General features: G+C 44.4%; 1 protein-coding gene across 1 annotated transcript; it reads right to left on the bottom strand.

Moving 5' to 3' along the window:
- Nucleotides 1-18,539: 18,539 nt before the first annotated feature.
- Nucleotides 18,540-20,706, bottom strand: LOC124697970 (protein IN2-1 homolog B-like). The gene is made up of 10 exons (XM_047230497.1): nucleotides 20,571-20,706; nucleotides 20,404-20,478; nucleotides 20,241-20,301; nucleotides 19,997-20,083; nucleotides 19,773-19,871; nucleotides 19,566-19,674; nucleotides 19,380-19,456; nucleotides 19,168-19,275; nucleotides 18,839-18,919; nucleotides 18,540-18,756 (listed from the first exon to the last, which is right to left on the bottom strand). Exons 1-10 carry the CDS (start codon nucleotides 20,594-20,596, stop codon nucleotides 18,748-18,750), a joined length of 732 nt encoding a protein of 243 aa, XP_047086453.1. The 5' UTR covers nucleotides 20,597-20,706; the 3' UTR covers nucleotides 18,540-18,747.
- Between the last annotated feature and the right edge of the window lie 820 nt (nucleotides 20,707-21,526).

Here is a 21,526-nt window from a genome sequence, read left to right on the forward strand (position 1 = left end):
CAAGATTCATAGTGGCACGATGCACTGATCGATCATTGGCGGACTTCTTGGGAGTTAGATCGGGTTATGCAGCGCGACGGACTTCTCGACAGAGTAATCTCGAATTGAGCTTTTCTCAAAACTTCTGCATGCAGTGTTCTATCCAGGAAGAGGAAGATACACCAATGGCCACATGGCCCACATGAAGCAAATAGCACGTTTGGTTGTCGTCTTCAGGAACTATGGCTGACTCCTTCCGGTTGCTCTCTTGGCCCCCTCGCATCAGAAACATGCTAGGCATCACGACGAGGAAAGTCCAGTGTCCAGCGACCGGCGATTTCTAACAGAAGCATCGGCCAGCGTTGTGTGTAGGCCAATAACACCCATGTGACATTATTCCTGTTTTAGCTCATTGTGGATTCTTAAGCTGAAAATCATGTCAGTAATCTCCAACTACTCACGTCCTCATGATTCTCATGTATGTTTCAGTTTCGCCTGAAAACTAGATAGATCGTGACTCTCCTGAAGTCCTGATATTTGTTTGTTCTTTTGTTTATTTGCAAGGAGCATTCAGTTACAACGTTTTCTCTTCTCATTATCAAGTTACAAATTGCTTGGTTTTATTTTTTGTCCTTTTTCTGTCTGATGTTTTTAGTTTTGTTCGAGATAACCATGCAGATGGGAAATGGTATTACAACCTTTCAATCTCCAACGCACCAAGTTCGACCAGGCAGTAACTCAAGGTATTTTTTCAGCAACGTCAATTCCCACGATGGGTATGCTGTACCAATGGCAGCTTGAGCTTCGAAGCCTATAGCGCACGGTCCTACCATCAGTGCTGAAGCACTGCACTCCGGCAATAGGCTCTTCAACGTTTTGATAAAAAAACAGTAGAGAAGCACCATAGATCTGACGACTCCATCGCCTTCGGCTATTGACGGGTAATTCTGCAGGATAGCTAGCAGGCGTTTTTATGGAGCTAATACAAAGAAAGGTCCGCTCCAATTCATCATTTGTTTTCCTTCTAGATAATCAATATATTGAGCTGAACTTGCATTGTTTTTTGAAGTATGCTTGCAACCACACTGCGAGATGGGAGAATGTACATGATCAACTGCTCAACGAGGGGAATATATAAAATTAGTTTTAAATGCAATTAAATTGTAATGCCAGACTATATTATCTGACGTTTCCTTGATATTTTAATTTGAAGTACTGATTTACCATGTCAATGTCTTGGACTATTATTTTAGTACAATCTATAAGTTGAATCCATCGTCCGTGGCACAAAAACACGGAGCCGAGGCATGGACAATGCAGGTAATTAAACGACCGTCCAGACAAATGAGATTTGCATGTTTGTTTAATTTTTATTTTACACGACTAGCAAGCAATTTTGCAAAAACAACAAATATTGTTCTTGGTATATTTTTCGGTTTAACCTACAATTTAAATCTATCTTCTTACTACTTCTCTATAGAATAAATCATATGCACCGAAATTCTTATATTTAGAAGCACGAGGTTAACTTAGGCGAACACACATGTATACCTAACCATGTCCATTATTGATTTCAGACCTACGGAGCTTTCCAAACTGATGAAGTCCAGCGTCAGAAACGCATGCAAGCTTTAGGAACACATACTAGGGAATGTTTTGTCTCGATACATTGCACGACTGGTGCATGATGATGGAAGAATGAATTTGGGCATGACATAGCACAAAAACATGGAGCGGAGGCAACAATGTTGAAGGTAATTAAGCGGATGACCCGACTAAGATTTGCAGGTTTGTTTAATGGTCAAATAGTTGTTTTTAACATACTCGATATACCAAATTTACTTTCAGTAGTAGTATCTAATATATCAATGATAATGTACTCCCTCCTGTCTCTTTTAATTGACTCGGATTTAGTACAAATTTGTACTAAATTTGAGTCAATTAAAAAAGAACAGAGGGAGTAGGTGCTAATTAAATTCATCAAAATTTATGTGGTCGACAGGTAACTGAACCGTGTAAGGGAAATCCCAAATAATTGTAACTTTTGAATACATATTTTATTATATTTTTTCAAATAAGTACCCACAAGAATGCTAGCATCGTCAAACACAATAATTTGGTAAGTAAGATAATTAATATCTATATATACATAACATATAATAAATCTGGCCGCGCAAATGCGCGGGTCACCATGCTAGTTCTGGTGATAACACATGCCCCCCTGGTTTTGGAAATGACATTTCCAAAATCATTACGCTTTTCTTTCGTCGGGTCATGTCGTGGCAGAGCAGAACTGCCGCAGAATCTTCCATCATTACGCCTTGCCTCCTGGGCTTCTCTGTACGAATTGACAATTTCGGCATCACGCCCTCGAGAACCGTCATGGCATTAAATCTCCACTACACTCTCTTTATTTATCTGTGCCAAACGGTTTACCACTCCATCCCCTTGCTCTGCTCTGTCCACCAGCGCCAAAAAACCCTCTTCCCCTGCAGCCATGTCTTCTTCTCCCTCCTCTGCCTCAGGCCTCCCTCTCCAATCGTCGCCGAAGAACAAGAAAGAGGACGTCCTCCACTCCGGGGCGGACCCCATCTCCTCTGACAAAGAGAAGAAAGAAGGAGAAGCAAAGAAGACCAAGGCCTCCCCCTCCGCCAGGCTCCCGTCGAAGAAGCGCTCCCGCATGTGGGCGGACAGTGAGGACGACGATGACGACGAAGAAGGGGAAGAGGAGCGGGGGGAAGATGATTCCTCCTCCTCTGCTGGGTATCCGCCGACGAAGCGCTTCCGCAGTTGGGCGGATAGCGAGGATGATGATGATGACGAGGAGGAGGAGGAAGCTCCAGCCGACGGCTGGGGCAGCAGCGGCGAGGAGCTTCCTGGGAGCAGCGCCGATGACCTCGACAACGGCGATGATGAGGACAGCGACGACTAGTAGAGTAGGACCAGTAGTAGCAGTGCACTAGGCACCAGATCCCTCTTTTGAGAGTCATCGGCTCTTCTTGTAAAGCCGCTCCTTCGAATTAATGAGAATTGTTCTTTCAATTTCTCTTTCCATTAATCCAATTTCCATCCTTCCGCTTGCCACAACAGGACCGATAGCAACGAATCGGATTTTTTTTTCTTGACCGTGGTATTTTGCAACCCCATAGCCGATGACTGTTCATCGGCTAATTTGAGAAACCAGTCTCCTTCCTTTCCTCGTAGCACCAGCACGGTCCAAACCTCGTACAAGACGACGGCTTTCCTTCCCAGCTCCTCCCTGAGAAGATCATGATGCAGGGTCAGCCGATGCAACTCCAATCGGCTCTCAAAAATAGAGCACTTCTCAAGTTAGTGGCCCTCCGAGCCTTAGTCGAGGCGAGAAAGGTAGCGAAATAGCCAATCATGTCGCCATTGACCTCAAATCATAACGCAGAGCCAGCCGATTTCAACAAAAATCGGCTTCCCAGAGCAGAGAGCCTTCAGGGTGAGCTGCCCCCCGAGCTTCTTCAGTTTACTTCCTGCGCCTTGCCGGTCAGATCGGCTCCTTTCCTTTGGTGGATCTGAGGCAATCCATCCTTGACCTGATCTGCACGTCCAGGCTGCTCTTGGCATTGTTCTTGAAGAGAGGATCTGAGCCATTGAACCATTGAACCACTCCATTGAGGAGTTCTTCCATCATAGTCTCTCTTCGTGGTCCACTTCTGCTCCATTTATCCTCTGACAGTTATACCTCTTGAGTCGATGGCCATGCATCGGCTTTTATATCCTTAAGTCGATGTCTGCTGCATCGGCTGTGCTTAAATTTTTTCGAATTTTTGAATTTTTTACGGCCGATTTATGCATCGGCCCCCATACTTTAATACCCATCACCAAAGGATGAGACACTTCTACTGCATATCCTCGTGTTTTATCCACCTGGGTGCCCCCCCGAGCCGATTCTGTCAAGAGAATTGATGGTATCGGCTCTGTTGGATTACATGTTGAACCCAGGCAGAATGGATGGTGAGGATAATTTCGGCCGATTGCTGGAATCGGCCTCCACGTTGCTTGCTCGGTGAAGGTTTTGTGATGTCCCTTCATAAATTTTTTGGGGCCGATCACAAGGATCAGCCTCGCCACGTTTGCTCATTGACGTGCTCTTGCTACTCGTTCAGGCCGGTAGATAAAACCAGCCCAATCTCTGACTTTATCATGTTGGTGCGCTTGCTGTCGTCCACCTTGAGTGCATCGTGTAATCGTGGAGAACTAAGCTTCGTCGGAAGAACGAGCACCATGTTTGTGCCAGCCGATGTTTCATCATCGGCTTTCCTTGCTTGGGGCGCCACTCCATTTTCCGTGGACGACCCTCTTCATCCGGGGTTCGCTGAACCTTCGCAGCGGATCAGGCCTTGCCTTCCTCAATGTATGCAAGTATAACCTTTCGGCTTCCTCCGGGCCGCGCAATCGCTGAACCCTGCGCTTACGGGAACGGCTGAGTCCATCGGGGCACCACCTTGGCCGGTGGTACTGTCTTCTTCTTCTCCCTCGTCTTCCGAATCTTCGAGATCTTTCAACCGAGGGGACTCAGCTCGTTTGCTTTGTGGCGGGAGAGGCCCTAGGCGCTTGAATACGGACACGTTGGCTGCCTCCTTTTTCTTCTCGGTTGCATTACGGGCAATTGCCGATTGTGGGCAATCGGCTCATTCCCGAATCCCGGCGAGTGTCCGAAGAAGGGACGGTCCCGGTGCCTATCCTCGTCGACTCGCTCCCCCAACTTTTCCTTGGCACGGCGCTCGTGCTCCTCCTCATCACGATCATGCCGACGACGTCTCCTGTCGTCCCTAGCCAGACGATCTTCTTCATCATCGTCGTTGAATCGCCGGCGTTGGTCATACTGACTCACATACTTGTTGAGGAGGTGATCGAGAGAGGTCGTTGATACCTTATGTTTTTCACCTCTCCCTCCGTGACGTAGCGCTTGCCGTCTTGGCGGAGCCGATCGCGTGGAGCGGCTCCCTCTCGTATCTTTGCTATGAGAGCAGCCTGCCCTCATCTCCGTCCTTACCGGAGTGGTGTCCCGGTCCTACCATGTTGATATTGCACGAGAAATCCGGCTGGCACCCTCCATGGTAAGTATACTCCACCATGTTTACGGCGGGGAAGGGGTGTGTGTCGACCTTCATGGCGTATTGGTTGAAAATCAACCGTCCGTTTTCTATCGCCATTTGGATCTGCGCCGCCACACCCTGCAGTCGTTGGTGGTGTGGGTGAACGTGTTATGCCACTTGCGGTATGGCTTTCCGTTCAGCTCTTGCACCGTGGGGATCTTGTGGCCTTCGGGTACCTTTATATGCTTCTCCGTGAGTAAGAGATCAAAAATCTGCTCGGTCTTGGTCACGTCGAAGTCGAACCCTTTTGGAGGGCCTTGTGGCTTCACCCATTTGCGGGACACGGGGCTCGCCGCTCGAGTCCATTCAGCCACCGCTACCTCTCGATCTCCCGCAGCACCTTCATCCTCGTCCGCCTCAACCAGGGTCACCGCACGCTTGAATTTGTCCCGGTAGACATCCGGGTGACGCTGCTCATATGCTCGACAGCTTCGCACCATGTGCGCCAATGAAGGGTAGTCCGCTGGGAGGCCACGTCCTTAATCGATGATGAGAGACCCACCACCGCCAACTCGATCGCTTCTTTTTCACTTACATGAGCCGAAAAGCATCGGTTCCTAATGGTCCTGAAGCGCCGGACGTATCTCGACACTGTCTCCCCGCGCTTCTGTCGTACTTGTGCTAGATCGGCAATACCAACCTCGGAAGCCTCTGAGTGATACTGTTCATGGAACTGCTCTTCCAACTGCTTCCAAGTCCGGATGGAGTTCGGTGGCAGCGATGTGTACCACCCGAAAGCCGATCCTGTGAGGGACTGTGCGAAGAACCTCACACGCAACTCGTCTGATGCTGAGATCGTGCCCAGCTGTGCGAAATATCGGCTCACATGCTCGATGGAGCTGGAACCATCCGATCCACTAAACTTTGTGAAGTCCGGGAGCCGATATTTGGGTGGTAGCGGGATCAGTTCGTAGTCGTTGGGGTACGGCTTGGTGTAGCCGAACGTCTTCCTTTTCGGCATCATGCCGAACGGATCTTTCAGGATTGCACAAATCTGATCCGCGGTGATGGCTGAAGGTGTCGAACCCTGAAGATTCGCCGGGGTGGCATACTTAACCAGCCATGCTTGCTTTTCCGGTTCTAAGCCAACTGCAGGAGCTGGGCTCTGGAGGTTTGTCGGAGTAGCGTATTTAGCTAGCCACGTTTGCTTCTCAAGATCTGCTCCCGACGTTCCTCCTGCCGTTCCAGAGGCCCCTGCTGTTGCAGCCTGGTTCGAGAGTGCCCAGGTGTTGCAGTCTGGTACGTATGCGCACGCGTATCCGTGCGGGATCTCCTTGGGTGCCTCAGGTAGGAATTGGTAGTCACTAGGATCACCACCAATCTTGTAGACGACGTATGCCGATGAGTTCGGCAGTTCCGGTGCTGCCCATGCGAACGGATGGGGCTGGAGTGGCATCTCTCCTTTGAAAGTCCCCAGAGCTGGTCCCGACGGAAAATACCAGTGGCTCATGATTTCCTGGACCACGCGCAGAGCGACACGCTCCAAAGTGTTCACCAGGCTCTCAGAGTAGCGGTGCAGCGACTGAGCCACCATGTAGTTGATCTCCTGACGCAGAGACCTGGTGCGTTCTTCTGACGGGGTGGACAGGTCCACTCCATCGAGTGCGCCTTCGGGTGTGAAACCCTTCCACCTGACGCCATGGGAGCGGGTTCGGTGGAAAGAGCCGATGAGTTCGGCTTCGAGGGTTGCCTTGATCTCGTCATGTTTCTTCTTGAGCTCATCGAGGCGGATCCTCTTACTTGACCGGAGTGCCTTCCGCCATCTCGGATGCGGATGGCGATGTGGTGGATGTCGAAGGTTGTCCCACCGGGCGTGCCGAGAATGTGTTGACGTCGAAACCCCCCGGCGGGCAGAGACGGGCAACACGAGTAGAGCCGGGAACAACTAGGGCTGCGGCTGGCCCCGGTCCCTCGGAGCGACGGCCCGCAAAGCCTCCCGGTCACACGTCCGATGCTATCGCAAGGGCGTGCCACCCGACCTATACTCGGTCGGGAAGGTGTTGGATGATGCCTCGCTTAGTTCCCGCATGGCATACACGTAAACATTAAATACGAGCCTCGATCGGCTCTCGGGTTATCCCGTGAATCGGCTCAAAGAGCCGATCCACCCATGATTCGTACAAGGTGTCCGAATATATGGTGGTCCTGCTTGATCAAGATAAAGCTAAAGAGATCTACGACGATTTAGGGTTTTCACCGCATAATCGGATCATCCTACTCACGATTGGGCCTCGCGCTCGCGCACGGTGACCGTAAGCCGATCTTAGACAGGGCCTAAAAACCAACATGAGGTTGATCCCCGGAACATCCTTTCTAGGGCTAGCAAACGTCACCCTACACGCCGCTGGATCCTCCAACCCTTTGTAGGGCCTAACTAGTGCGGATATTAAACTAATCATTGTAGAACAAGGAGCAACCGTAACGGATCAGATCTACTAAACTATGATCAAGCGGGGTGCCGCCCCTACACCTGAGATAGGTGTAAGGGCGGCTAGATGTGCAAGGGTTGCATAACGAAAGCATGTAATTCGAAGAACAATGCTAACCCTAACACATCTAAGATAACTACGTTGCTCGCCATCAAAAAGGCTTCGGCACGAGCAACGCATGAACAACGTGGGCAGGCTTGTGCTGCCTAGATCGCAAGATGCGATCTAGGCAGCATGGTGCTTACCGGAGAAACCCTCGAGACGAAGGAGTTGGCGATGCGCCGAGATTTGTTTGTGTTGAACGTTGTTGTTGTTTATTCCATAAACCCTAGATACATATTTATAGTCCAGCGGACTTTCTAACTGAGGCGTGCACCAAACCGTGCACGGGCAAAACTCTATCTTCTAAACTAAGATGCGATCTAATATGTTACAGATACACGGGCAATTTAGCCCAACTTGGTACAAAAGGCCGATTCACGTATTTCTTCTATATATATATTCTTCAAGTCCATCTTGATCGCGGCCCACCTCTGACTCGGTCAAATTCTGGTGATAACAGGTTCTTGAGCTTGTTGCTAGCTTTACAACAAGCCCAAGTTCATCGAAAACGGAATCCGCATGCATCTTCTATTGCGTTTTCGAGTTTGGACGTCTTCATCGTTTCTTGACGGTGGGAGACTCCCTCTCTAAAATCATCTAAAATGTTCTGCGAGGAGTCTCCATATTTCCCCAACGGTTATATTTGCTCTTGGGCTATAAATAGCCCTTCTTCCACCTTGGGCTGAGTCAGTTCTTCTATTCTCTCACCTCCATTGTTGCCTTTGAAGAACTTGCTCTCTCTCTTGTTCCCCCCCATGATTCTTGCTGATCATTCTTGAGTGATCTAAGAGAGGAGATCTAGATCTACACTTCCACCAATCCATTTCTCCTCTAAGTGAGGGGAACTCTTGGGATCTAGATCTTGGAGTCTTTTGTTAACTTTCCCCATTGTTCTTCCTCTCCAATCTCATCTTAGCATTTGTTGCTTGGGTGGGATTTGAGAGTGAAGGACTTGAACACCTCTAGTGTTCTTGCTTTGCATCATTGCATAGTGTTGAGCTCTCCACCACGATTAGTTCGAGTGAGAGACGGTGAGCTTGTTACTCTTGGAGGGAAACCTCCTAGTTGGCTTGGCGGTTGGTGCTCCGGTGATCTCTTCAAGAAGATTGTGAAGAGGCCCGGGCTTCTCCTTCGTGGAGCTTGTGAAGTGGTTGTGGAGCTTGCCATCTCCGGAGCGGAGGAAAAGCTAACCATAAGGAAAGGGCCATTATCCTTCGTGGGTGTGGTTCGGAGAATAGGGTGAGCCTTCGTGGCGCGGGGAATCCTTCGTGGGACCTCCACTCCTCCAAACGTGATGTACCTTCTTGCAAAGGAAGGGAACACAGGAATACATCCTCGTCTCCGCGTGCCTCGGTTATTTCTATACCCGAGCTCTCTTTCCTTGTGATAGCCATCGTGCTTGAAGTACATATATCTTGCTATCACTTGTGCTACATATATCTTGTGCCTATCTTGCTTAGCTCTAGTTGCTATTGTTACACTTAGTTGAGCTTAGCATATTTAGGATTTGTGCTTGTAAACTAAGCGATAGTTTAATTCCGCATTCTTACAAGACAAATCCGCAAGAGTTTGTACTTGCCTATTCACCCCCCCTCTAGGCGACATCTCGATCTTTCAATTGGTATCAGAGCAAGGTCTCTCCTTGTTTTAGGCTTCACCGCCTTAAGAGTAAAGATGTCGGCTAGTATAGTGCACAATGACACAATTATCTTTGTTGGCACAAATTATCTTTTGTGGCGAAATTGCTTGCTTTGCAATCTTCGGACCTTGTGTCCAAACATTGAGCAATTTCTAGATGTAGGTTTTTCTCCTCCGATGGATCCTCAAAATCTATCTTTAGAGGATGAGAAAAGCTTACATCTTGAAGCTCTAGTATCTAATGAGCTTTTATTCTCCTTGAGACCCAATTTTCGTAGGTTCTTGATATATATAAAGCGAAAGTCGTCTCATGAGATGTGGATCAAGATTAAGGAAATGTTTGGTGGATCCACTTCTCAATTGGTCGGTGGTGACTCCGAGGAGCTCTCTTCCCCTTCACATCATGAAGAGCTCCAAGTTGCTTCCACCTCCGGTGGTGATGAGTTATCATCTTCTTCCACTTCACCAACGTGTAGCAAGACACGAGGTAATGATATGGTGAGTGGTGAGGAAAATTGCAATGTTGATATTGTGCTCAATAGTGATGATTCTTCATCTATATCCCATTGCAATGCTTCCTCTTTGGACTTAAACACATCTAGCATTGAAAATAATCTACATGCTTGTGTTGTAAGTCCTTGCATATCATGTGTAAATTGCTTACATATATCTCATGATGATATGCTTACCTTGTCTTGTTCCCATAATCAAAATGCTTCTATTTCCTCTAGTTGGTTGTTGACTAACAATGTAGAGGAAACCGAACACTCTATGGATCAAGACACGATTTCAAATGAGGATTCAAGAATATCTTCATCTTCATTCTCCGGTTTGCACATGTGCCTTATGGCAAAAGGATCAAAGGTATCTCCTACTTTGACTCCTAACACATCCTCTAACGATGAGAATGATGATGATGATGATGATAATGATGAAGAATATAATACCTTGGTGCATAATATGGCAATGGTATATGCTTCTCTTCATGGTAATAAAGAAGCTCGTGCTAATCTCGAACACTCTATGGATACCTTGAATAAATATAGGGAAACCATAGTGGAGTTGGAGTCCCATGTTGAAAATGGGGAAATGAGATTCACTCTCCTCAAGCATGAGCTAAAAGATGAGAAGCATACTAATTTTATGCTTACACAAAAAATTGAATCCTATATGCATGAAAATGAGAAAACTATTGTTGATGCTTGTGCTACTAACTCTAATTCTTGTGAAGCATCTACCTTAAAGGAGAATGTTGAGCTAAGGGCTCAACTTGAGTTGCTAACTAGCAATTATAGGGAATTGGAAGAAAGTCATAAAAAGCTCTCAAGCTCTCATGATGATCTTCTAATTTCCTATGATGGGCTAAAGTTAGCTCATGAGGCTAGTATCATTAAGGTAACATCTTGTGAGCCTCATGTGGACATTAGCACAACCTCTACCCAAAATGTTATATTGCCATGTGCTAGTCCTTGTAATCCATCTAGTCAAACTAGTGATACACATTGTGTTGGATTACTTGCTTTGCCTTGTTGCTCCAACAATGAAGCTTCTACTTCTTCTAGTACTTGTATTTCTACTAACCATGTAGAGGAAATAAAAGAGCTCGAGGCCCAAGTCCTTTCTTTGAAGACTTGGAAAAGCGTCATGAAGGGAAATCCGCACTTGACAAGATGCTAAGTGTGCAACAATCCCCCAATGACAAGAGTGGACTTGGATTCAACTCCAATAACAAGAACAAGTCCAAGAGCAAGAGCAACAAGAAGAAGGGCCAAGACGAAGTCAAGGATCCGGCCAAGTTGGTTTGCTTCAAGTGCAAGGTTGAAGGGCATCATGTTAGATCATGCCCATTGAAGAAGAAGATGCACTTGAGTGAGAAACAACAAGGGAAACGGCCACAAGGTCAAGGTCAAGCTCATGCTCGACCTCGAGTTGAAGATAGGCCACTTCCCAAGAAGAACCAAGATATTGTTCCCCAAGAGAAGAAATCAATAAAGAAGAGAAAGGGGAACACTTGCTACTTATGTCGTGAGAAGGGGCACTTTGCTTCTTCTTGCTTAGGTGGTACCTTATCTAACCCTATAATTCTTGATGATGATTATTCTCTAGGGAAGGATAAGGATGGCAATGTGTTTGCCAAGTTTGTTGGAACTCAAAGTGGTTTCAAGAAAAGAACCATTTGGGTTGCCAAGCCTATTGTGACTAACCTCTTAGGACCCAACTTGGTTGGGGACCAACAAGCTCAAACGTGATCAATAGGTACAAATGGAGGTCATTGAAGACTTGGCTACTTCATGAAGAATTAAGGGATCTTCATATATTATATTTTGACCAAGCCAAGTCATATGGATTATCATCTATATCTTGTATCCAATGTTCCTCTTTGCGGTAACTTATACTTCAACTCATCATATTTATTGTAAGTTACTTGCCCCTTTGCATGTTTGGTTTTGTACCAAATATTTGTGTGTATGTGTTGTGTCTTACTTGCCTATCTTGTGTATTCAAGTATGCTTGTTTGACTCATCATATACTTGTGTATTGTTTTGAGCCTAATGCATCTTGATGATATCTTATTTGGCTCTCTTTGAAGAGATTAATGGAACATCCCATTTTGGGGGAGTGATATGCTTTGTGCATCCCTCTTTCTTTAAAATGTGTGTACATGGGTACCACCACTTAGTATTGATATTGCAAGATTATCTAGTCACTATGTGGTGTGTCATACTCATGAGAAATTCAAATTCTAAATATCCATTAATCATCTCTAGTTGAATTTTAGTTGCCTCTTGTTTAGAAGAAATGTTTTATCACATTATGGGGGAGTAATATGTTTTGTACATATCACAAGCCTAGAAAATGTGGACATATGAGGTTTTGCCACTTAGAGTTGATGCTCTTAATTATCTTGTTCCTAGGTGGCATGTTTGCTCAAACAAGCTCCATTCCTAATAAAAATCTTTTATTACTCATCTTGGGGGTTCTTGTTTGAATAAGAAATTCTTGGTGCGGTTTTTCCTCAAATACATATCTCTATATCTTATTTGTGACACCGTTTGCTTCAAGTTATTCTAATCATTGCCGTGCGTGATTGTTTGACTAGTTGAAGTTATCAAGAATCTTCATCCGTGCATAGTGCTTAATTCTATACACTTATCCTATGCCTTTTTATTGTGAAGTTGATCTTTGCTATCATTGTCAATTCACCATCGGAAATTATTTCCAATATAATCATTGTCTTTGACAATTGATAACCTTGTATGTGGTTGAATTCATGGATCATCTTCACCTTGGATTGCTTCTTATTGCCTTATTTTATTTCCAACAAATCCTTGTTGCTCCCATATGTCTTCCTTGCCTCTTTGATAAATCTTTTGATAAATCCTCTTGATTCATATCAAGTGTTTGTTTTGGAATACATACCTTTTCCTTACGGTACATTGTGCCATTGTGAAAAGTGTGGAGGGTTTGGTTTATTTGTTTGAACCTTGCTCTTTTTGGGAGTTTGCTATCTCATTCCTTCTTACATGATTTATTTGCTTGAATGAGATAAATCCTTGAGCATGTTTGCTTTACTTCATCCTTTATGCTCACTGGTTTCTTCTTAGTTCATTTGTTGAACTTTGTTGAACAAATCTTTTGAGATTTGCTTCTTAGATATAATTTGGACAACAAATTTGTTTTGTGACACCTCTATGCCTTATTTAATTCTTTTGGTGTTTTGTCCAAAGTATATCTTTCTTGGATCTTTAAAAAATTTAGTGCATGCTTATATGTAATTTGTTTATACTTGTATCATGCTTGCTTTCTTTTGATCCATTATGTAGGATATACTCCATCAAATCCTAAATGGCTAAGATGTGCATGAAATTCAAATTTCATCTAAATATGCACATGTTTATATGGAGTGTATCCTATGTATTGTGGTTAGTCTAACCATATTGGACCCAATGAGTTTGGGGACCAAGATGTACTTGAATGATGTTTTAGGTACATTGGAGATGCAATGGAGGCTTGTCTCATCTATAAGGAAGGTGTTGTCACCATATGATAATTGGAGTCAAGCTAGGATGATCGATGAAATCTTATCTACTACATCATGCCATTGCTATCTCGGTAACAAGTATCTTATTCATGCATACTCATATAGCATCCAACCTCTTGTAGGTTGCATCTTGGCATGAAATTCTTTATTTCAAAAATATTGCGATTCTTGAAAAATCCTTTTTAAAAAGAAAACTTCTTATTGTACATTTGAGTAATTTGAGAAGATGCATATGATGGGGATATATATACATATAAATCATTTTTATGATTCACCTATCCCAAATATGCCCTCTAGCAATTTATTGCATATCAATTCCTCAAAGAACTCTTATGTGCAATATTGATGAAATTACGAAATAAATCCCTATTTGTGATACTTGTTGCCTTTCTCAAAACATTCCAACTAGCTATACTTCCCTTATTGTTAGTTGTGATGTTTTTGAGATTTTCTTGGTTGAAGCTCATTCATATACCATAAGTGAAAATTGGAGCCATAGGCTATATATGCTTTTTAAGCAAACATCCTTTGGTATATTTTATGACTTCATTTTGGATATCTAGTCTTATTTATTTTGCTAACCTCTTGTGTGTGCATGTTTCTTTATGGATCAGTTTGTCCACTTTAGAAACTTATATACATAAGAGCGTTAATCCATCACCTTGATATCCTTGTTCTTTGCCAACCATCTTCTTATCCTTTTGATTTTAGTGTTATTGGTAAAGAAGATTTATGAGTGCTTGGTTTATTTGTTTTTCTTCATGCACTCATATCTCGTAATTGTTGGACTCAAGTTGTTCTTGATAAGCATATTCTATTTATCTTATTTGTGTTCTAAATGATATATAGGGAGTGAGGATTCCATGTTTGTGCATATTGTATTCAAATGCAAACATTATAAATTGTGCACGAACCTTGGGGAGCTTTCTTATTTTATTTAGAGCACTATATATCTCTTATCATGATATCTTTGTTTGTCCAATTGGATCTTTGATTGCTTGATTTATTTTTTGAAGCTCACTTCACCATGTTATCTTTATGCAATCTTTGATCCTCAATATAGTTTGACTTCCTTCAAGTATTCATCATTGGATATGTGCACTTGATTCCACTCAAATTATGAAAAGTGCACACCTTGGGGAGGAACTCACATTATATTGGCCTTCTAAATTTTTCACCCATTTTGACAATCGATGCCAATGGGGGAGAAGTTTAGAGGGTTTAAGGGAATGGTTTTATACTTAAGTTTGGTTTGTGCTTAAGTGTTTTGCCTCTCATGCATTCCATATTTATATGTCTTGCATGGTTGTATATATATAGTGGAAATTGTCCCGAAGGTTAATCTTGACAATGTATGCAATGAATTCATGTTCATCACACGTGCATACATTGTGGGGGAGTTTTCTCTATATATATTGGTTCTACTCACATCCCGTGCATTTGTTGTAGTTGTGTGAGTAGAGCCGGTTTTGATATGGGCTAGTAGCTTTGTGTTACTTGACCATATCAAATACAACCTCTTGTATACAACTAATTCTCGGATAAGTTGCGTACTTGTTTTGATATGGGCTAGTAGCTTTGTGTTACTTGACCATATCAAATACAACCTCTTGTATACAACTTATTCTCGGATAAGTTGCGTACTTGTTTCTAATATTCATTATATAAACCCTCTTATTGTGGTTGTCATCAATTACCAAAATGGGGGAGATTGTAAGGGTACATTGCCCCTATGTGTGGTTTTGGTAATTAATGACAACTCCTATGGACTAATGTTTTCATTGAGTTTATATGTAGGAATATTCCATAGGTTCTACTTGTATTCCATGTGTTGGATTCAAGTATGGATGCCATGTAAATAAAGATACATCTTGTGTGTTGGCATCAAGATCATCGATCCGAAGACATATATGTGATATGATCAAGAAGAAGAAATGAAGATGGAGTTCTTATGTGGAACTCAATATTAGCCATGCTCTATCTTATGAGAGTATGAGAAGGTACAAGGTTAAGTCGGGCAAGTTCAAGATGAGCATCTCAAGTGGATCACATGCTTGAAGCTTGCCGTCCATTTGGTGATAATATACATGTGAAGATGTGCATCAATAGAGCTTTCCCATCATGGTGTATGGGGGAGAATTTGTGAGTCTTCACGAAGCGACGATGATCAAGTGAGGCATTCCGGCGTGAGTGGAGCTTGAAGAGCTATCATCAAGATCAAGCGGGATGCGCAAGGCAAAGGTATGGTCTTGCTAGGTTTTCCTTTTACCGGTCTCAAGGTGATTGTTGGGAGACCGGATTATAGGATTGATAGCAGCACTATCAAGAGAGGCTTTCGGTTGGGTAACTTGATCGCATCGTCTTAGGGAGCTCAATCCTTTGCATACTTTGCATATCCCTATTGCTTCTTGGTGTTTCTCTGTGTGAGGTTCTTGAGCTTGTTGCTAGCTTTACAACAAGCCCAAGTTCATCGAAAACGGAATCCGCATGCATCTTCTATTGCGTTTTCGAGTTTGGACGTCTTCATCGTTTCTTGACGGTGGGAGACTCCCTCTCTAAAATCATCTAAAATGTTCTGTGAGGAGTCTCCATATTTCCCCAACGGTTATATTTGCTCTTGGGCTATAAATAGCCCTTCTTCCACCTTGGGCTGAGTCAGTTCTTCTATTCTCTCACCTCCATTGTTGCCTTTGAAGAACTTGCTCTCTCTCTTGTCCCCCCCCCCATGATTCTTGCTCATTCTTGAGGGATCTAAGAGAGGAGATCTAGATCTACACTTCCACCAATCCATTTCTCCTCTAAGTGAGGGGAACTCTTGGGATCTAGATCTTGGAGTCTTTTGTTGACTTTCCCCATTGTTCTTCCTCTCCAATCTCATCTTAGCATTTGTTGCTTGGGTGGGATTTGAGAGTGAAGGACTTGAACACCTCTAGTGTTCTTGCTTTGCATCATTGCATAGTGTTGAGCTCTCCACCACGATTAGTTCGAGTGAGAGACGGTGAGCTTGTTACTCTTGGAGGGAAACCTCCTAGTTGGCTTGGCGGTTGGTGCTCCGGTGATCTCTTCAAGAAGATTGTGAAGAGGCCCGGGCTTCTCCTTCGTGGAGCTTGTGAAGTGGTTGTGGAGCTTGCCATCTCCGGAGCGGAGGAAAAGCTAACCATAAGGAAAGGGCCATTATCCTTCGTGGGTGTGGTTCGGAGAATAGGGTGAGCCTTCGTGGCGCGGGGAATCCATCGTGGGACCTCCACTCCTCCAAACGTGACGTACCTTCTTGCAAAGGAAGGGAACACGGGAATACATCCTCGTCTCCGCGTGCCTCGGTTATTTCTATACCCGAGCTCTCTTTCCTTGTGATAGCCATCGTGCTTGAAGTACATATATCTTGCTATCACTTGTGCTACATATATCTTGTGCCTATCTTGCTTAGCTCTAGTTGCTATTGTTACACTTAGTTGAGCTTAGCATATTTAGGATTTGTGTTTGTAAACTAAACGATAGTTTAATTCCGCATTCTTACAAGACAAATCCGCAAGAGTTTGTAATTGCCTATTCACCCCCCCCCTCTAGGCGACATCTCGATCTTTCAGGAGGAGGCTAGCGGCGGCTAGGGTTGGACGAGGAGGAGGAGAGGCGGAAGCGGTTTAGAAATTTTTGGCTCATACCATGTGAGAATATTGACGACTCTTTGGGCCTTTTACATTCCATGTATATATAGATAAATATTACAATCATAACCATAAATAGAAATCATACAAATTAGAATTCTCCATGATTTAGGAATTTAGGGGATATGTCACAGTCTAACAACTCACTTAGACGGGTCGGAAACAAGGATTTTGGTTAGTAATTTTTGGTTACCAAACAACCAAACCAATTGGAAGCCTAGTTTTTTTCGATAAAAGACATATATTAATATCGTGAACATACAATTATACACAGACTCTACAAAAATGTAGTGGTCTAACCCCAATATAGATGACACATCTAAAAAAGAAAGAAGAATTGCAGAAAATAAAAGTTCCGCTGCAGTGATCTATTCTTTGTAACAGCGGACCAAACACTACCAAGACAACACTAGAAATCTAACTTGTCCAAAAACGACACCTTAAGAAGGGGACAATGTACAAGTGTTGTCATCGCCCTAATCATAGACCATAGATTTTCACCCAGGAGAAAGTCTGCGCTCACAAAATAATACCTTTAACAATGTCATTGCTAGGCACAACCAATTAAAGCCAGACCTTAGATTTTCACCCTGCAAGTTTAGACTCTGAATTTCGCTTGTGTTGTCGCCGCCACTTTCTAATGTTACTGCTCCAAGTCACTGATCATCAAGCCAAACCTCCTCACCGGTGGGACACGAACGGCCATTACTAGTCTCCGGATCCCGGGTTCCATGTCTTTCTTCATAATTGACTTCACCATGGAACTAAAGACATGTCCCATGGCGGAAACAAACTGCAAAGCTTCCCAACGCTTCTTTTGAAACCAAACGATCAGAAAAAACACGGTTGCACGCGACCGAAACCTGTACGATCCGGTAATCTCTCGGCATGTCGTCCCTTGGGGTTCGCCCGGAACTCGATACTTCAGTCAGATCAAAGAAGACGGCCATCAAGCAGCTCATCGACATGGTAACAAGAGGGATCCTAGGACCAACCCCCTTTATTCAAAGCCAGCCGGCAGCCTTCACACTGCAGAACTTCACCGACTGGTAGGCCCAGTGGAACCAGGCCGGTAGATTGAGGGCGACCTAGGTGAGCACGACGAAGACGACGAAGATGTAGCACAACAACGGAGAGCCGGCAGAGCGTGAGCAACATCAGGCAAAAGGCGCAGCAATGAACTCTACCATGAGCCATGCACGATGACCATGACGGTAGATTGGCCGCTGCTCTGACTTTGTGCCGCTACCCGATCCCCCTCTCCACCACGAAGCTAGACTGCCCTGCCGACGCGCCAAGAACAGCCGCCGCGCTATCACCGTGCGCAACCCACCGAACCCACCTCACCGCGCATATAGGAAGGAGCGGGGTGAACCATCCTTGCCCCACCGCCTTCGACGGCCAGGCGCCGCCACCACCACCGGTGGCGGCGACCAGGGCTGCACGGTAATGGGCTCTTTCGGCTATGGGGCATAAATGACAAGGTACTGACAGCGATTCACGCAGATATGTAGCATCACCGTTTTCAGATAAGAATTGGTTAACCTCACAAGCATTAAGCGGAACACACAAATTTATCCTCCTTCATACGACAAGGAAAGCTTACAGTAAGATTTATTTATTCTCTACCAGCATGGCCTTGATAGCATGCATCTTTTATTCAAAATATAGTACTGTATGTAATAAGCAAGCACACTATCGGGTCTTCAAATACTGCTGCGCTGGTTCCTGGCATGGTATGTTGCTTATCCTTGGTCACATATTCAAGCAATCTGAAATTTAAATTTGATGTGTAAGTGTGGTTAAGATTGGAAGATAACACGAGCCAACGATGAGGTTTAGAATATATCGTACTCCAAACTTCTCCTTCATTTGAGCAAGCAAAAACTGTGGCTCCAGTTTGGTTTGTGTATATGCGTCGATCTTGTTCACTTCCTGTGACATACAATGCAAGATTGGTGACTTGGGAGTTAAGCTTCTCGTCGGCAAAGAATTGCCATGAAATTGATTTGAATTAAAGTACATTCGGGGTGTTCATAGGCAGGTGTTGTAAAACAAGACAAACCGAGAAGTATGACAGGTTGGCTATAAGCTCGAACCCATTGATGAATACCCCAGACTATATACAATCTTTTGAGAACAAGCCTCCAAAAATAATCTCATTTAGCATCATTCTGAATTACCTCAATGAATTTGTAAAGGTTGGGTCTGCCCTTGGCGATATCATCATTCTTGATACCATGATAGAATATTTGAAACCTTTCGATGAATGGAAGATATGCAACGTCCACCTGCAAAGAAAGAAAAACATCACAACAAAACCACATGTCAACCACAATTCTTTTGATAATCCATTCTCAAATATGGTCACTCACAAGGAAGAAGAATGGCATACCAAACTGAACTGGCCAAGGAAGAATGGACCGTCGCTGAACTTTCCCAAGGCAGCTTCTATTTTATCCACAGCAGCAGCTAATGAAACATAGTGCATGATAAGATAATAGTATGAGCACTCCATCATGAATTTTCTTGAAGAAACATGTTACAAGTAGTATTGTTCATTTGTTCTACTCTTTTTTACCAGCTTCATCTGACACGTGTCCCTTGGAGCGTAAGCATGAGAAAAATGCACTATTAAAGGCATCGGAAAATGTAAGCAGTTCCTCAGCGAACTGCTTCTTTGCTGAATCCTGCCCATTTATGACCGCAAAAGGTTAATGCTAACGAGATTTTTTTGGGACATTTTTACAAGCATTGCAAGACTTAAGATTGAATATATCTGTCTTACATCAGGAAGCAATGCTGGGCCATCGAAATTGCTGTCAATGTACTTGACCAAATCTAGGCTCTCTCCTTTCACCTGGTTGTTATGCTCCAGGGCAGGCACCTGTCCAACAGCATGAGAAGTTTTTGCATGAAGAGCTGCAAGGCTGCAATGTTGTATACATTGAATAATCCAATGGTAAAACGGTTTGCCCTGTACAGGTGAGAAATAAAAGAGATCAACCATACCTTGTTGGCTGGGTAAACCTTCTCCTTGTACCAAGCTGGACTGTCTGCCAGATCGATCGCCACTACCTTGATCTTGTCCTGTAAACCCTGGACAAGCAGTCATAGTGTCATATACAAAGAAGATTGAACTTCTATGAGCAACTGAAAGCATAAGAACGCTGCATATGGACATGGAAGTATAAGACCACTGAAACTGAAAGACTATGAATCGGGTCGACAAATCAAAGAACAGAATTAGTACTACCTTGCAGTTCCTGGTGATCCAAGGGCGCTGCGCGTACGGGCAGTGATATGCAAGATACAACCTTCACATGACAAAAAAGTACCAATTTATACTACTCCTTGATCTGTGCAGAACTGAACGGTTACACGATGCAGGTTCACCGCCTGTGTGGTTAAATTTTTACCTGGTGGTACCGTCGAAGAGCGGAAGGAGCTCGGAGGCGGATGTCAGTGGAGAGGGGAGATCTTCCTTGGCGGAGCTGCACATGTTAATGATAAGAGAAAGAAGCACGACATCAGGAGATCCAGATTCGGAACGGCTAGAGAGAGGGAAAGCGTCAGGCCTACTTACATGAACGGTATAGCAGCGGTTGCCATGGCGACGGTTTGGAGGGAAGTCCTGGCAGCGATGTGGTGGCGGTGGCCTGCCCGTCGCGAACGGCTGATCTTCACGGCAGTGGGAAGCAGGCGTCGGTGGTGATGGGCAGCAAATGAAAGCAAGTGGAGTCATATAGCAGCGCAGCAGTGAACTTTTTTTTTTTTGTTTATTCGAGAGTAGCTTATCACGTGTACCACGTGATAGGGCAGCAGTGAACTTATCATCATAGAGTTGACTCTTCAAAAAGAAAATCATCATAGAGTGGGCTTCACACGGCGATTCATGCACTGCATGGGAGGTTAAGTCGTGTCACTGTCAGGTCACATTCACACGGTCGGTCTAACTTCACTGGCAGGCTTCCGGGAAGCCCCATAAGTCGCGAAGGTAAAGGAACCGCGACTAATGGGGCCTTTAGTCGCGGTTCGTGTGGCGAACCGCGACCAAAGGCCTGGGCCCAGGGCGCACGGTGGCCAGCTGGTGCACGTGGGGGCTTTAGTCGCGGTTGGCCAGCCCAACCGCGACTAAAGGTGCCCGAAGGCCTTTAGTCGCGGTTGGCTGAGGCCAACCGGGACTAAAGCCCCTCCCCTATATATACCCATCCAGCAGCCAACACTTAGCCATTTGGAGCCATTCTCTTCACAAACTTCACAAGTGAGTGTTAGGTTTGCTTTTGGTTCCTCTTATGCACATAAGGTGTTTGATGAAATGCCCCAAGAGCATGAAACAAACATGATATGAAGTGTTGGAGTCACACTTGAGCTTTCTCATTTATTTTTTCCTCCTCGATCGCGGTTAGCAACTTGAACCTTTGATGTGTCATTGATAAAATATGCATGTGTGTGTAGTTCATTGTTTAATTTATATTGTTTGTAGCTAGTTAGTTTAACAAATGCATGATGGTTAATTATATATTTTATATTATAATAATG

The sequence above is a fragment of the Lolium rigidum genome, chromosome 3, assembly GCF_022539505.1.
Source record: "Lolium rigidum isolate FL_2022 chromosome 3, APGP_CSIRO_Lrig_0.1, whole genome shotgun sequence".
Classification (NCBI taxonomy): domain Eukaryota; kingdom Viridiplantae; phylum Streptophyta; class Magnoliopsida; order Poales; family Poaceae; genus Lolium; species Lolium rigidum.